A 17500-nucleotide genomic window follows, 5' to 3' on the forward strand; every position below is an offset into this window, starting at 1 on the left:
CTCGTGTTACATGAAAAATGCAGGCGTTTTCAGCCAATCAGATGCGCATAATCTTTTCTTATGTATATTGTTAATGGGTTAACATCACTTAACATTACATAGCTTTGTTGTGCACCAACTGGCTCTTTTTATTACCTCAGAACTTTTTGCTATAGACAGTGTTTTTCACCTTTTTATATTGGCGGTGTTTATATTAGCTTTCACTGGAGTATTGCACAGGTTGTGTGCTCACCACACTGCATCGTTTCAAAACTGTATCATGCATTCAATTGACATTAGCAGCAGTAACCATTACCATGGTGTTTACATAGGAGCTAATCCAGGAAGCCTTGATGGGGGGAGTGCCCGAGGGGGGGGAGCCCGAGCTTTGATTAGTCTCGTACCCGGACCTTTCACGGCTAAGGGGTTGAAGTTTTTTAGTTACACGTTAGGATCTGGGTACGAGATTAAACACTTTGATTAAGAAATCAAAGAAAATATAGTAAGGCAAGTAAATATATAACACTTCTTATTGTGAAGAATCGTGATCCTGTAGTTGCAGGACGTTTGGTGTCAGATAGGAAGTTAAAATTGAAAACCTCACGGTTCTGACCAGAAGTGGTTGGAAGGGGGGTTTGGATCCCCTTCTCGGCATAGAAATGTATCTACAACTTTTCGCTGCTACCGAGGTTTAATTTAATAACACAGCACCTTACCGTTAGCTGGGGAAAATAAACAACACCCACTTACTAATGCATTTTCCTTCAATATACTTCAACAGGTTCAGCATAAGTCAAATCACATTTACTAATGGTACAAGGAAGAACAAACGGTCTAACTGTCATTAAATGTTTGGTCAAAATCGGCCGATTTCTGTCGCTTTTACCGCCATATTGAAAATACTACAATGAAACGCAAGCAGAGTGCACAAACCACCCGCTCTCTTTCTTTTGCTCAACTTCAACTACGTCTTCTTCCAAACCTACTTATTTTTAAGCACAACTCAACAGGTTCGACTTGATACATGTTCGTCACGCAACGACCTCCTTCTTGTACTGTTGTGCATTACATTTGCTGCAGTTTTCATTACGCTTTCGCTTGAACAATGACCGATACTCAAGAAAGTGTCGTGATAAACCAAAGTACTATCGGTCAGAGATTTGGGTTCTTAAGGAGATTACTGAATAACGCTATTACAAGTGAATGGTTTATTCCCAGCACCATCGTGGCTGTGCTTGCTGTGGGCTGTGTAGGAGCTCTGTGTCTTCATCAGACGACCTCCGCCATTAGGAACCCCATCAAATCCCTAGAAACAACTATGGAAAAAAATGCTTGATAAAAGGGAAAAAGACTCCAGAGCTTTTATCGTGAAGTCTATGAAATCCTTCGAAGCACGCTTCGAGACTAACATGGTTAGAAAGTACGAAGAACTGAAGAGACTGTCAGGTACGTAGCGTGAAATTAGAAATTCAATAATTCTGCAGTAAGCATGATAACAGAGTTCAGTACGTCTATGCAGACTTCTAAATTCGTGGTAAACGTAGCTATGCGTTGCTATGCATTTTAATCATGTATAATGTAATTATATTTGATAAAATCTAAATCCGTTCGATTTAAAGCGAAAATATCTTTGGGTGTTTGTTCGCAGACATTATCTTCGATTAACTATTCCGAAATTAAAAAAAACTGTGATGTGCCTTGCGTAACCCTGGCTGAAACTTCTAGGTCGCATCTCAGTGAAACAAATGTCGGAGCCATGCAAAACTCTCCGAAAATTTGAAAACGCAAACGGAAGAACCCAAATCTAACATTTTTAGGGAGACGCACTGCCACAAATACAATAAGCAGCATTATGTAAATGATTGATCATATTTGAATTGAAGATTTGCTGCCAAACCAAAACATAATCGAGAAACTTAAAGAAAATGCGAAAAACAAAAATCCCTTGAAAGTAACACAGACTGGTGGAATTTCAGGCGAAAGTGGGCGAATGAGAGAAAAGTAAACCAAAATTTGAGGAATACGAGCGCGCTTGTTTATCTTTGTACACTCCGTTTTGTTTGGCAAGACAGACAAATTCGTTTCGTCGCAATGCACCTTGGGCTATCAACATTTCCTGATTGGTTTTCAATTTCTAAAGTAGCACCATGAAAATCAAGAGCCATCGACAACAATACAATCAGACTATAGAGTAAAAAACACGATGTACACAGCTATTCTCTTCCTGTCGTCCGTCATTTTATCAAATATGTAGCCTGTCATGGCGGAACCATGATTAGTAGATGTCAAATTTCATTAAAACGTTTTTTAAAGTTTATCCGGGGGGGGAGAGTTGCCTAGGGTACCCGAGACCATAGAAATGGGCCTAAGCCAGCTAACTGTAAATGGGAAATAGGTCCCTACGTTTTAGGTGATAGTGCATATCCCTCTTGACAAGGACCTTTCCTTTGGAGGATTTAAGGTTGAATGTGCTATTGTAGTTCTAAAAGATAGATGTAAAATACTGTCCAGGTTGTGATCTCGTTACTACTGTTTCATTATAATTATTATCATGATTATTTTATTTATTCCTTATTATCAGTGCATAGGTATAAGAACTGTGCCGAGCGGTACAAATATGGTCAAATAACCAGCGGTGTTTACACAATCTCTAATTTACGTTTTAAACTCAGTTGTTAACACTTAATTACCTGCTATACTCTCCCACGGACGCAGCACCACAATTTCTTTAGAAAATTACCCCCTTTATTCATATCCAGAAGGCACACGGGACCCAAGGGAAATATAATTTAACCTTTCCTTTGGAGGAGTTGAATGGTTGAAAGGTTGAATGTGCTTCGTTCTAAAAGATAAATGTAGAATACTTTCCAGGTCGTCATCTCGTTAAAACTGTTTTATTTCTATTATAATCATTATCATTATCATTATTATTATTATTATTATTATTATTATTATATTAATTCATTTTTATCAGCACGTAAGAACTGTGCCGAGCTCTACAAATCTGGAATAACCAGCGGTGTTTAAACCAGATGATGCTGAACCTGGCTTTGAAGTGTTTTGTGACCAAAAACTGCCGGCGGGGGATGGACAGTGGTCCAAGAGAGGCTGGGTGGTACTGTGGATTTTGACCGCAACTGGTCTGACTACAAGGAAGGCTTTGGCAACCTTGATGGCGAGTTTTGGCTCGGACTGGACAAAATATACCGCTTGACAAAATCCCCGCGCAAACTCCGAGTCGACCTGCAAGATTTTGACGGCAACACTGCTTACGCCGAGTACGAAATGTTTTCAGTGGCGGCTGAAAGGGAGAAGTACCAGTTGAGCGTTAAGATATATTCAGGTAAATTGTTTGAAGTAAATAAAAGTAATTGTTTTAATTTAACCAGTTCTATTTAGTTGGTTTGAGAACGGGTCAGAAGTTTTTTGGTCATTTGTATCAAGTACAGTGTGGCAAACTACACAAGAATTATTTATGAAGACTCGGAATTAGAATTAACTTTTAAAAACTGTGACTCAGTTTTCTAGACCGAGAGTAACAGTGATTTGTGTCTGCTTCTTAGGTAAAGTTGAATCATATGACGTCTTTGTGAATATATCTCGCAAGAACTAATTTCGAGTTTTTCTTTACTCTAGGAACAGCTGGCGACTCCCTCACTCAACATCATGGCTATCCCTTTTCAACTAAGGATCAGGACCATGACAGTCATAAAATTAACTATGCTAAGGTATTTAAAGGAGGCTGGTGGTATATTGGCTTTTTTAAATCAAACCTGAATGGCGCCTATGTTCATGGAAAGTACTTAGTACTCTGGAATAGCTGGAAAAAACACTACTCTTGGATGAGGGCTGAGATAAAAATCAGACCAGTGGAGTTTTAGAGCATATATGCTAGCTAACTATGAAAAATAAAATTCAAAACGAATTTCGAGCTGGCTTGTTCCGATAAATTAGTCCTAACAAAGATCTGAAATATCTCCCCCTCCTCCCACCCCCCTATACTACAGCTGACATAATTTTCAAATACCAATGACTGAGTGACAACTGACAGCACTTCTGCGACTTTCTGTAAGAACAACAGTTAAGTTTAAAGTTTTGCCTAAATCAGAATCCGCTTTTGGGGTTTCTCATAGCCATTCAAATCAGAGGTATTTTGTGGAAGTCCAGTCCGATAACTCGATATTGCTTTTTTTACCGCATCTATCCTGATGTTTGCAATTCATCGATCGCGCCTTCTCTTCAAATGTGTTCTGTGAGTGCACGTTGTTGTTCAATTATGGTTGAAATTTTATAAAATGATACATTAGTTTCTCTGTCTGAGCGATTGGAGCAACCTACAACGCAGCAAAATCTCCCCATCGTTGCAAACGCGCCCACAACTTGCTTCTCACAATGAGGCCGGAAAATATGTCTAAACTGATACAAATCTTAGATGTCTGTCTCTGTTGTTTCTCGTTGGCTTCATGTTAATGTGATTGCATTTCATTTCTCAAAAACAGCTCCTTCTGTTATGCAAATAGATTTTGAGAATCAAAAGTAAGTCATCGCTTTCACTGGGTTTGTTACCTGGTTCCATTCAAGGTCAAGTTTAAGCGAGACTATGGAGAGATGATTTGTCAGGCAAAACTCCAGAGCTTTCGCCTTTCTTCCACGCTAGGTTTCGTGTCCGAAAACTTTTATATTCGACTATTTGCTTACAATATTCGGTCAGGCTCGAGCTTTCTTTGGTTTCATAAGTATATATATTATTTTTGAGGTCTCGCGTGGTCATATTTTATGCTCGAGTAGGGATATCATGCACACTGTTTAGTCTGAAAGGCTACGTGTAGGTAAAGGAGTAGATGAAAAAAGCATCAAAGCTTTCGGGTACATTCTAGTACAGTGAAAAAGGAACTAAAGTCTACAAGTTGCAAAACAAACACCATCTATTTGCAGTTGGTTTCCTGCTGTAGGAGCTGGTCGAAAGCGTGAGTCGACTTACGCAGACAAAATTTCACTGTGGATCGTTAGTACTGTCAGGATAGTGTCAGTGCCTCTAATTTCACATCCTAAGCCATGTGCCTGTGAAGGAAGTCAGGTAGTAAACATATTTTAGCTCTGCTTAGTGCAAATGATAATCATTGAATTTTCGATTTCAATGAAAAATTAAACGTGATTTAAAGTTTCTTTGTGATTGAATATTTTTTTGGGGGGCGAGGGTGGTGCGGTGATGACTGCATCGTTGTGATGGGGGAGGGGTGCATTAACTTTGATTATTCTCGTACCTTGGTCTTTCACGGCTAAGTCAGTTGTTGTTCCAGTTACACGGTAGGATCTGGGTACAAGATTAAGCCTTGATTAAGAAATCAAAGAAAATATAGTAAGACAAGTAAATATATAACACTTTTCACTGTGAAGTATCGCGATCCTGTCGTTGCAGGACCTTTGATGTCAGATATGAAGTTTAAAAAGAAAACCCCACGATTCTGAATAGAAGTGGGGGGGGGGGAGGGGGAGGGGGGTTTGGATCCCCACTCCCAGTATAGAAATGTCCCTACAACTTTTCGCTGCTGCTGAGGTTTAATCTATAAACGCTGCACCTTACCGTTAACTCTAAAGATGAGGAAAATAAATACTCCCACTTGCTAATGCACTTTCCTTCAAAATACTTCTGCAGGTTCAGTGTAAGTCAAATTACATTTATTAGTAGTAGAGGTAGAAACAAACAAGTCTAATTGTGAACAAATGTTTGGTCAAAAGCGGCCGATTTCTGTCGCTTTTACCGCCATTGAAAATAACACCGCCACGATGCAAAGCAATCAGAGTGCATGCACGTACCACTTGCATTCTTTCTTTTGTTTACCTTTGACCACGTATTATTCCACATTTCCTTTTTTGAAGCACATCTCAACAGGTTCGATTTGACATATGATCGTCACGCAATGACCTCCTTCGTGAACTGTTGTGTGTTACATTTTCTGTGGTAGTTTTCATTACACTTTCGCTTGCAGAATGACCGATACTCAAGAAAGTGTCGTGATAAACCAAAATACTATCGGTCAGATATTAGGATTCTTATGGAGATTAAAGAAGAGCTGCATTGAGAGTGAATGGTTTATTCCCAGCACCATCGTGGCTGTGCTTGCTGTCGGCTGTGTAGGGGCTCTGTTTCTTTGTCAGACGACCTCCGCCATGTGGCAAGATTTAATTCTCACTAAGAACGCCATCAAATCGCCAGAAACAACTTTGGAAAAAATGCTTGATAAGAGGGAACAAGGCTCCAAAGCTTTCATCGAGAATGCTATAAAAACCTTCGAAGCACGCGTCGAGACTAATATGGCTGGAAAGTTCGAAGAACTGAAGAGACTGTTAGGTAGGTAATGTGAAATCAGAAAGTCACTAATTCTATAATTAATTTGTCTATGAAGACGTCCACATTCGTGGTAAACGCACCTATGCATTTTAATCATTTAGAGTGTATTTTTCTTTTATTGAATCTAACTCCATTCGATTTGAAACGAAAATATCTTTGGGTATTTGTTCGCAGACATCATCTTCGATTATCTATTCCGAGAAGCAAACAGTTTTCCGAGAAAACTGTGATGTGCTTTCAGTAACCCCGGCTGAAAGTTGTAAATATGGTCTAGGTCACATTTCAGTCAAATACATGCCGGAGCCCATGCAAAACTCTCCGAAAATTTGAAACCGCAAACGAAAGAACCTAAAGTGTGAGAACATTTTTAGGGTCGCACCGCCACAAATCCAATAAGCATAATTATTTAAATCATTGATCAGATTTGAATTGCAGTTGGCAAATATTGGCGAATGAGAAACAAATTTTTGGTACATGAAGCAGCAGCTCAGCGTAATCAACATCGACAATATGATGAAGAGCGTTGTAAAAAAACACACCTCTTTAGAAAAGAAAAGAGAATCGAGAAACTTTCGAAAACCTCACGCTTGATTTGTTATGCGGTAACATTAATATTATTGATCGGTTTAAATAAAACATGTGAGCAAAGGCGTAATTTACAAACTAGCACGATGGAATAAGTTTGTCGAGTATATGATAGATAACACCTCGTGTGACCTTACTCGTGTATTTGGTGATTTATGGTCATTCGTGATGTTTAGAAAGTTTTGCACGAGCCGTGGGCGTGCCCATAAATAACGAAATGTCCATACGATTCCTTCGCGTACCCGACAATTCCACAGGATTACTTTAAGGGTGAACAAGAATACTTTTGAAACAATACTCAATTTCCTGGGCCCGAGATTTGTTTACCACAAGAGAAAGTTCTTGCTTCTTGCTTTGGGCCCACGGAAAATCATATTCAAGCATTGCATTGGTAATTTAATGTTGGAAATTAAACTATTATCGAGCGATGCAAGAAGTTGTTAATGGCCCTTGCGGAACTTTTTGGCAAATACATAAAATTTCCAGGGCCTTTTGATGAAGTAAATTGATCGATTACATCGTTTGCTGACCTTACCAATCTACCGAGCGTTGCGAGTGCCATCGACGGCTCACAAGTAAGAATAAGAGCACTCACAGCTAGCAACAGTGCACCGCATTATTTCAGTCGGTACCAACAACATGACTACATAACCCAGGCTAATGTTTATGGCAAGAATAATTATGTGGACTTCGCATGTGGAATTCCTCGAAGAATACACGACGCTCGCGTATTAAGATGCAGTACCATCTTTCAAAGAGCTACACAGGGGGAAAACCTAAGCCGGCCAAATGTGAATGTGAAATAGGTCCTTACGTTTTAGGTGATAATGCCTGTCCCTCTTCCCCTTGGCTAATGAAACCATATCCAAAAGGCACACGGCACCCAAGGGAAATAGTATTTAACAAGGACCTTTCTTTTGGAGGAGTTAAGGTTGAATGTGGTTTTGTTGTTCTAAAAGATAGATGTAGAATACTTTCCAGGTCGTCATCTCGTTAAAACTGTTTTATTTCTATTATAATCATTATCATTATTATTATTATTATTATTATTATATTAATTCATTTTTATCAGTGCGTAAAAACTGTGCCGAGCTGTACAAATCTGGAATAACCAGCGGTGTTTATACAATCAAACCGGATGGTGATGGACCCGACTTTGAAGTGTTTTGTGACCAAAAAACTGCCGAAGGGGGATGGATAGTAGTCCAAAAGAGGTTTGATGGCACTGTTGATTTCCACCGCAACTGGTTTGACTACAAGAAAGGCTTTGGTAACCTTAGTGGCGAGTTTTGGCTCGGACTGGATAAAATACACCGCTTGACAAAATCCCCGAGTAAGCTAAGAGTCGATCTGGAAGATTTTGACGGTAGAACTTCTTACGCCGAGTACGACATGTTTGAAATAGCGACTGAAAGTAAGAAGTACCAGTTGAGCGTTAGTAAATATTCAGGTAAACTGTTTAAAACAAATAAAAGTAATTGTTTAAATTACTAAGTTCTATTTAGTTTTTTTAGAAGTTTTTTGGTCATTTGTATCGAGTGCAGCGTGGCGAACTTCATAGGCATTATCTATGAAGACTCGGAATTAGTATTTACTTTTCAAAACTGTAACTCAGTTTTATTGACCGAGAGTAACAGTTATTTGTGTCTTTGCTTCTTAGGTAACGTTGAATTACATGAGGTCTTTCTGATTAACTCACAGGAGCTTATTTCGAGTTTTACTTTACTCTAGGAACTGCTGGCGACTCCCTTACTCAACATGATGGCCGTCCCTTTTCAACCAAGGATCGGGACCATGACAGCTATGATGGTAACTGTGCTGAGCGACATAAAGGAGCCTGGTGGTTTACTAATTGTTTTCACTCAAACCTGAACGGCGTCTATCGTCATAAAAAGGAGGTAGCTACTAATAGTGGAGTCAGCTGGAATTGCTGGAAAGAAAACCTCCAATCTTTCAAGAGGGCTGAAATGAAAATCAGACCAGTGGATTCATAGAGCATACATGCTAGCTTACGAAGAGAAATTACCAGGAGCGAAAAATTTAAAAGGAATTTCGACGTGACTTGGCCCGATCAATTAGTCCCAACAAAGATCTGAAGTCTCTCCCCTTCCCCCTCCCTCTAGAATTCAACTGATATAATTTTCAAATACCAATGACAATGAGCAGTGACAACTGACAGGCCACCCACGACTTTCAGTAACGACAACAGTTATAAGTTTGAATTTTTCCCTAAACCAGAATCCACTTTTGGGGTTTCACAGAGCCACTCAAAACAGCAGTATTACCTGGAAGTCCAGTCGGGGTCAGTAACATTATTGACAAGTGTAGGGTTCGAATCCGGCAATCTCAGCCTTCTACGTCAAAATCCTTTTGATGGTAACACCATTTATGCGTCTGTCTTCCAATTGATTCGTGTGTTGTTTAGCTTATAACCTTGATGAAAGTGAATGGAACACAAATGCGGATACTTGATGTCGCCATTTTTTACCGCATCTCTTCTGGTGTTTGCGCCTTCTTTTGGAAATTTGTTTTGTGAGTGCACGTGGATGTTTACTTATGGTTGGAATTTTTTAAAATGATACATTAGTTTCTCTGTCTGAGCGGTTGGAACAACCTTCAACGTAGCAAAATCTCCCCATTGTTGCAAACGCGCCCATAACTTTTTGCCCGGTAAGCTTTATCCGCTTTTTTTGCCCAGTACGTCATTTTTTACCGCATCTCTCCTGATGTTTGCGCCTTCTTTTGGAAATTTTTTCTGTGAGTGCACGTTGATGTTTAATTATGGTTGGAATTTTTAAAATGATAAATTAGTTTCTCCGTCTGAGCGATTGGAGCAACCTACAACGGACCAAATCTCCCCATCGTTGCAAACGCGCCCACAACTTACGGCCCACTACGCTACATCTGATGAGGCCGGAAAATATGTCTGAACTTTGATACAAATCTAAGATGTCTGTCTTTGTTTTTGTCATGCTGATCTGATTGCATTCCGTTTTTAGCAGACAGCTCCTTTTATTCGTGCAAATAGATTTTTGAGAGTCAAAAGTAAGTCATCGCTTTCATTGAGTTTGTTACCTGGTTCCATGCAAGGTCAAGTTTAAGCGAGACTACGGCGAGATTTGTCAGGCAAACTGATCCAGACCTTTTGCCTTTCTCCCACGCAAGGTTTCGTGCCGAAAAAAAGAACTTTTATATTCGACCCTTTGCTTACGATACTCAGTCAGGCCCGAGCTTTCTTTGGTTTCATGGGTATATATTGTATTTCCGAATTCTAGCGGGGTCATATTTTATGCTCGAGTAGAGATATCATATACATCGTTTAGTCTTAAAGGCTATTTGAAGGTGAAGGAGTAGATGAAAAAAGCATTAAAGCTTTTGAGTACATTCTAGTGCAGTTACAAGGGAACTAAAGTCTACGAGTTGCAAAACAAACATTATCTACTTACAGGTGGTTTCCTGCTGTAGGATTTGATCAAAAGCGTCAGTTGATGTACGCAGACAAAATTTCACTGTGGATCGCTAGTGCTGTCGGGATAGTGTCGCCTAATTTCACCTCTTAAGCTATGTGCCCGTGCTGTAAGTCAGGGAAAAATATAGTTTAGAGTTGCTCAGTTCAAATGATAATCATTGACTTTTCGATTTCAATTGGAAATTAAACGTGATTAAAAGTTTCTTTGTGATTCACTATTTTTTATGGGGCGAGGGTGGTGCGGCGATGATTGCATCGTTTCGAAACTGCATCGTGCATTCAATTAGCATTAGCAGTAGCTCTTATACCGTTTTCATAGGGGCGAAACCAGAAAGCTTTTATGGGGGTAGGGGGTGCTCTTATACTTTGTTTAGTCTCGTACCTTGACCTTCCAGGCCAAGCGTTTGTAGTTCCAGTTACACGGTAGGATCTGGGTACGAGTTTCAATTTTCATTTAGGAATCAAAGAAAATATACTAAGACAAGTAAATATATAACATTTGTCATTGTGAAGTATCGCGATCCTGTCATTGCAGGACGTTTAATGTCAGACAGGAAGCGAAAAAGAAAAACTCTACGGTTCTGACCAAATGAGGATGGGAAGAGGGGTTTGTATCCCCCCTCTCAGTGTAGGAATGTATTTACAACTTTTCGCTGCTGCCAAGGTTTAATTTAATTTAAACAGTCCACCTTACCGCAAACACTACAACGCGCACTTACTAGTGCATTTTCTTCCGTATTTTTCTATTTGAAATGCCTTACGAGAATCACAGGAAGTGGCATTTAATTCCGAGATCCTACATTCAAAAATTTTTTAGGAGAGCATGCCCCAGACCTCATAGTTTGGAGCGCCTTCGTCGTTTAATATTTTCTAGTCGTTCGTACGCCTTCAGAATCTCACGCTACGCCCATAGTTATAAAAAGAGGTTTTTAAATTAGTTTTTAATTTTTAGTTAAAAACTTCGCGAAGAAATCTGAATAGGCAAAATAACAATGTGATAATCAGCCGAACTAAGTAAATAACAATACTCCACCAGCGTTTTAACCTTTAGCCCCTCAAAGTGACCAGCATCCAAATTCTCCTTACAATATCAGCTATGAATCACTCATCAAGGTCCAACATAAAATAAATGATCACCAACTTAAGAAGCTCTTGATTGTTAAACAAATTCTCCCTGTCAGCACCGTAAGAAATGTAAAGAGAATAGTATGGAGAATATGCATACTGATGTTGGGGTGTAAAGGGTTAAACTGAACGGTCAAATATACTAAGTTTGTGAGATGTGATATATTATTACCGACCATAATAGAGCCGCTATTATAATGACAATGAGACGTGTGTAAATGATAACTCCCCTCCATGGATACGCAATTGGTGAACCTTGAAAAAAGGGATTAGAAAGGAGTAATGAACTCGTAACATTACGTTTGTCTATTAGGCTTCATTTTTAGATTACACGATTCCAGTATATTAGGGATTCTTGAATTCTAATCAATCAGTGTTTGAAACTGCAATAGCTATTAAATTGAACAGTGGACCGAGACTTTCTTTAGCTTCTGTATGGTGAGATTTTAGAATCCATGGTCAAACAGTGATAACCAGGTCAGTAAAAACTTGGCCTGTTATTATGTTCATCTTGAGAAAATTACCTCCCTCTCCCCGAAAAAATGAAACGGCAGGGAATGTTCAAGAATAATACCTTTTGGCACGGCTTACCAAAAACTTATGGTTCTAATCCTTTTAGTCAACCTGAAGGCGAAGTATTACAATGAAGGGCAGAAGTCCTGAGGCAGAGGGGCGCAAAATTACGTGAGGTGGGAGGCTGTTACCACGTTGTCCCCACCTCCCCCCTTTCCCCCATGGTGGATACTGGATAGACAACTGGAAAGCCTTATAATGCATTGGTGCAACTAGGCCTTGAAATTGGCAACCAAGCTTTTGAATTTGTTGCATCCTTACTAAAAGCACTTGGAAGTGAAAATTTCCCATTACAATTACGAAAATGTTAATTTCATCATCATTAATTTTTTTCCTATTATTATAATTATTATTATTATTTTCTTTATGCTGAAAAAACGCCGTTCCGACAATAGCATTATAGCAATAGCATGAATATGTCTCAGCGCTCAACTGGCACTTCTTGCTTTCGTTTGCCACTAAAAACATGTCGTTCTCGTTCTCGGCGCAAGCAGTGTTGCTATCAAAGTCTTTCTTCTATCAAAGCCAAATCGACCCGAAGCTTGCTCTGGGATTTTGTTAGGGGATGTTTATTTTTCCAATCCGAGTCAAAACTCGCCATCAAGGTTACCAAAGCCATTCTTGTAGTCAGACTGGTTGCGGTGGAAATCCACAGTTAATAAATTAATAAACAGCATCGAAATGCGAGAACCATCTAACTTTTTCCATTAGCCGCAATCTGCTACATCGCGTGGGTAAATGACATCCGCTCAGTTATCACAACTTTAGCGATCACCAACGACATGCAAGAGCTTGTAAGTTTATTTCTATGTTTTTATTATTTTTTAAATTATCTCATTTGCAGCCAAGTTATGTTAAACTTGTGGGAAGAAGTGTCGAGAAAAGAAGAATGAGATACAGAAACATAAATAATTGACAATAATTGCTACCATCATTTTATTATGACTTCAGTAAGTGAATTTGACATTTACCTGGTACATTAACTTACATGCCGCATACAAAGCTCATCTTTTCAGTTACTGTCTTATCATTTAGCTTGATGAGGAGGATTAGAGAAAATTAATACATGAATAGCAGATGTTACAGGAACTAGTGCATTTGATCACTGCGGAGTGTGCATGCAGACATAATTATAGAGCAGTTGGTAAACTTGGTAACACAATTAATTTGAAAATATTTAATTACAACATAGTAGATCTTGAAGATTTTGACAACTGCTGTGCCACTATACCATCTAACTGACACAAATATTTACTAATGTTTTATTTGACAATGCCTAAGTATGAAGACATGATCAGTCAGTCAAATGTACATGTTGGGACGCAGTGTTGTGCTTTTAAGGTTTAATATTTCTTGTTTATGTCAATATTCCTATAATATAATATAGGTTGTTAAGTCACAAATTTACAAATGTATTGCTGTAGACATTAGATAATTATTCTGAGTTAGGTAACCAATAACTGCTAACTTCACATTTAGATTTAATTCTTCCAAGTTGTGATGGGAGTTTTAAGATGACTGAAGTTTCCTTAACATTAAACTCCTCAATATTGAGTGCTGATTCAGAATGACGTCCTTTTGGTTATTAAGAATGTTCTGTTTTTCGTGGAGGCTGATACATTGTAGCTTCATTCAGTCAGTTCAAAGGAAACAAAGGTTTTCTAGATCATACATTAATTTCAGATCGCCCAGTTAAACTTTCAGAGTGGATTATTTTGAAGCTTTTTGATGATTTTTTTTGGGACAGATAAATTAGTTATTTCTCGGTACACTTGTCAGCAGGCTCACCTGCATGTTGTTCTTGTGTGCACTTTAATGGACAAAACTAAGTTGAGTTATCAAATATGAATGGTGGCCATGTTTGCTGTGCAAGATTTTCCTCAGCTCAGGAGGGGCTCATTTATGTTGATCATCAAACTGATGAAGATGAAATGTTCAAAAAGACTATCAAAGTTTCAAGATAGAGGAATATTTACACCTTTAGTAGGTTTGTCAAGCTACAAAGTTCAAATGTTTTCAGTTGGTCGAATATGATGGTGGAAGTAGCTAGTGCTGATTAATGGGTTTATGCCAGACAAATGGCCCACTTTTGTCACTTTTTTTCTGCTGGTAAGTTAAGTGACTAAACTTTAGCTTCAGTTAAGTTCAATTGACTTTTGATAATATTATTTTTGCTGCTCAATGTATAAGTGAGTGGCAAGAATTGAGCCTTTCCGCAGTATACCTTTCTTTTTTGTTTTATCTTGATGATTCGGAACTGTAGGTTTGATTTGATTCAATATTTATTGTTTCCTGATGATAATACACAGTGTCAACCTTTTTATCAACTTTTTCATCATGAAATACAAGAGAGAAATTTAGTTGAAACAGATAACTGCTTGATTTGGAAAATGGAAGATTGTCATATTTCCTACAACTGAATTGTCTGCATGTTGGAATTACCCATGCCAACACAGGGGCTAGACAGGTGTATGACTATTTTCACAAGGGGTTTCCATGTATATGGAAGCCATTGCCGTCCTCACAATAATTCATATGCAGGGTTACCTCTCCCCCCAACTTGTACCCATATTTACATCTGGAATAGGTGAGACACTTTGAAGCTTACAGTATCTTTCCCAAGGACAAGATGCAGTGCTCCAACGCTAGAGACCAAAACTGGACTGCTTAATGTTGAATCCAGTGCACAACCATTCAGCCACCATGCCTCCTCCGCTGATCCCTATGATTGGAGTGGAGTGGACAGAGTCAATTGGGAAGGGTTGAACCCATATAACATTTCATAATCAATAGCAACCTAGCGAAACTTAAGGCGACTTAAGGCGACTTAAGGTGACTTTAGGCGACTTAAGGCAACTTAAGGTCTCAGAGTCGGCCTCGCTTTGATACATGTTCGTCACGCAACGACTTCCTTCTTGTGCTGTTGTGCGTTACATTTGCAGTAGTTTTCTTTACGTTTTCGCTTTGAACAATGACCGATACTCAAGAAAGAGTCGAGATAAACCAGATTCCTACAGGTCAGAGATTTGGATTCTTAAGGAGATTAGTGAACAGATGTATTGCAAGTGAATGGTCTTTTTACAAAACCATCGCGGCAGTGGTTGTTGTAGGAGCGGCTCTGTACCATCATCACGCTATCAATTCCTTAGAAGCCCACTTTGAAACAACTGTGGAAAAAATGCTCGATAAAAGGGAACAAGGCTCCAGAGCGTTCATCAACGAGGCTATCAAAAAGTCGGAGACTAATGTGCTTGAAAGACTGCTAGCTATGGGAGGTAATGTAAAGTTATAAATTATAGCATCAAGTGTTCTACTACAGTGAGCATCACAATGGAGTTCAATTTGAACGAAGACGTTCAAATTCGTGGTAAACGTAACTATGCGTAGCTATGCATTCCAATCATGTAGAATGTATTTTTATTTGATATAATCTAATTTCATTCGATTTGGAGCCAAAATGTCTTTGGGTATTTGTTCGCAAACATCAAATCCTTAGAAACAACTCTGGAAAAAATTCTTGATAAAAGGGAACAAGACTCCAAAGCTTTCATCAACGAGGCTATCAAAGAATCCGAGACTAATATGCTTAAAAGACTGTTAGGTAGGTAATGTAAAGTTATTAGTTATAGCGTCAGATGTTCCACCACAGTGAGCATCATAATGGAGATCAATTTGATGGAAGACATTCAAATTCGCGGTAAACGTAGTTATGCATTTTAATCATGCAGAATGTATTTTTATTTAATAGAATCTAATTTCATTCAATTTAAAGCCAAAATGTCTTTGGATATTTGTTCGCAGACTCCAAATCCCTAGAAACAACTATGGAAAAAATGCTTGATAATAGGGAGCAAGGCTCCAAAGCTTTCATCAAAGAGGCTATCAAAGAGTCCGAGACTAATATGCTTAAGAGACTATTAGGTAGGTAATGTAAAGTTAAAAATTATAGCGTCAGATGTTTCACTACAATGAGCATCACATAGAAGTTCAATTTGAATGAAGACGTTTCAATTCGTGGTAAACGTAGCTATGCGTAACTATGCATTTTTATCATGTAGAACGTATTTTTATTCCATAGAATCTAATTTTTGCTGATTTGAAGCGAAAATGTCTTTGGGTATTTGTTCGCAGACGTTAAATCCCTAGAAACAACTATGGGAAAAATGTTTGATAAAAGTGAACAAGGCTCCAGAGCTTTCATCGAAAACGCTACAAAAACTCGTGAAGCAAGCGTCGAGACTAGCATGGCTAGAAAGTTCGAAGAACTGAAAAAACTGTTAAGTAGGTGATGCGAAATTAAAAATTCATCAAGTCTGCAATAAACATCATAACAGAGTTCAATTTGTCTATGAAGACGTTCAAATTCGTGGTAAACGTAGCCATGCATTTAAATCATTAAGAATGTATTTTTATTTGATAGAATCTAGTCCCATTTACACACCTAAAAGGCGCACCCGCCGAGGATCTCAACCACATTAGAGACGAATGAAATAATGGAAGTGTTGGCTCTGAGTCGTCAAATGCTACTTCTAGTGAGACAAGTCACAGCAGTTCTGATGCTTGTATGGAAAATGATCATCGCGATGTTCAAGCCGCTTATTTGTGGTCATTAAACATTTTTTTTATACATTATTTTGTTTTTAACCTATCGATACCGAACGTTTCACTCAATAATTTGGCTGTCAATATTATGTAAGAAACCTCAGTTTACCGAATGCAGGTTTCCAAAAAAATACAAATTCTGTTTGATCAGGATCAAGGTAGAGAAAATAGTGTTTATACTTGATGACATTCCAGGACATCTATTAAATGTTTTAATATTTAGTCATTTACGATAGGTTTAAATAATTTTTAACAACTCCTAGAATTCCGCCCCCCATTTTTTTTTGTATGTCTGTCATATGATTCTCATCATATTTTTTTCGGAGAATTTAGTATTGGATCAGCTAATAATCTCCTCTTTGATATTTTTGTTTATTCTCATCACTAAATTTCTGTTTGATGTTGTATTGAAATGCTGTCCTGGCCACTTATGGGAGCTCACTCAGGTAACAACATGATTTCAAGTGCAATTTTTAAGAAAAAGTGCTTAATTACACCAAATTGCACCAGAACTCTTGTTGTTCCTTGTTAATAATTTGTGTGAAAAATAAACCACAGTAAGTTTACAAGGATAAAATTATTGCAGTGTGCACCATTGGTAATTAAATTTTGCTCTCATGTAATAATTTTGCACTTGTTTTATAACTTTGCACTCGTGTTACATGAAAATGCACTCGTTTTCAGCCAAACAGATGTGCATATTTTTTTTCACGTATACTGTTAATGGACTAACATCCCATAACATTACACAACTTTGTTGTGCACCAACTGGCTCCTTCTGGATCTATTACCACAGAACTTTTCGCCAGTGAGAA

The 17500-nt window shown here is 38.4% G+C and overlaps 2 protein-coding genes and 1 pseudogene across 2 annotated transcripts in view; 2 read left to right on the forward strand and 1 right to left on the reverse strand.

The window, feature by feature from the left end:
* The window catches only part of LOC113685195 (uncharacterized), a 298180-nt gene that overhangs the window by 109136 nt on the left and 171544 nt on the right, over positions 1-17500 (reverse strand). The window lies entirely within an intron of this gene.
* On the forward strand, positions 6214-8910 carry LOC149042473 (ryncolin-1 pseudogene; annotated as a pseudogene).
* The window catches only part of LOC149042474 (techylectin-5B-like), a 24237-nt gene continuing 21791 nt past the window's right edge, over positions 15055-17500 (forward strand). Inside the window, exons 1-2 of the mRNA XM_089213330.1 lie at positions 15055-15358; positions 16215-16364. Of these exons, the coding sequence (XP_089069456.1) occupies positions 15055-15358; positions 16215-16364 (454 nt within the window). The remainder of the gene's footprint in view (positions 15359-16214; positions 16365-17500) is intronic.

The sequence above is a fragment of the Pocillopora damicornis genome, chromosome 7 (assembly GCF_964200805.1).
Source record: "Pocillopora damicornis chromosome 7, jaPocDami1.2, whole genome shotgun sequence".
Classification (NCBI taxonomy): Eukaryota; Metazoa; Cnidaria; class Anthozoa; order Scleractinia; family Pocilloporidae; genus Pocillopora; species Pocillopora damicornis.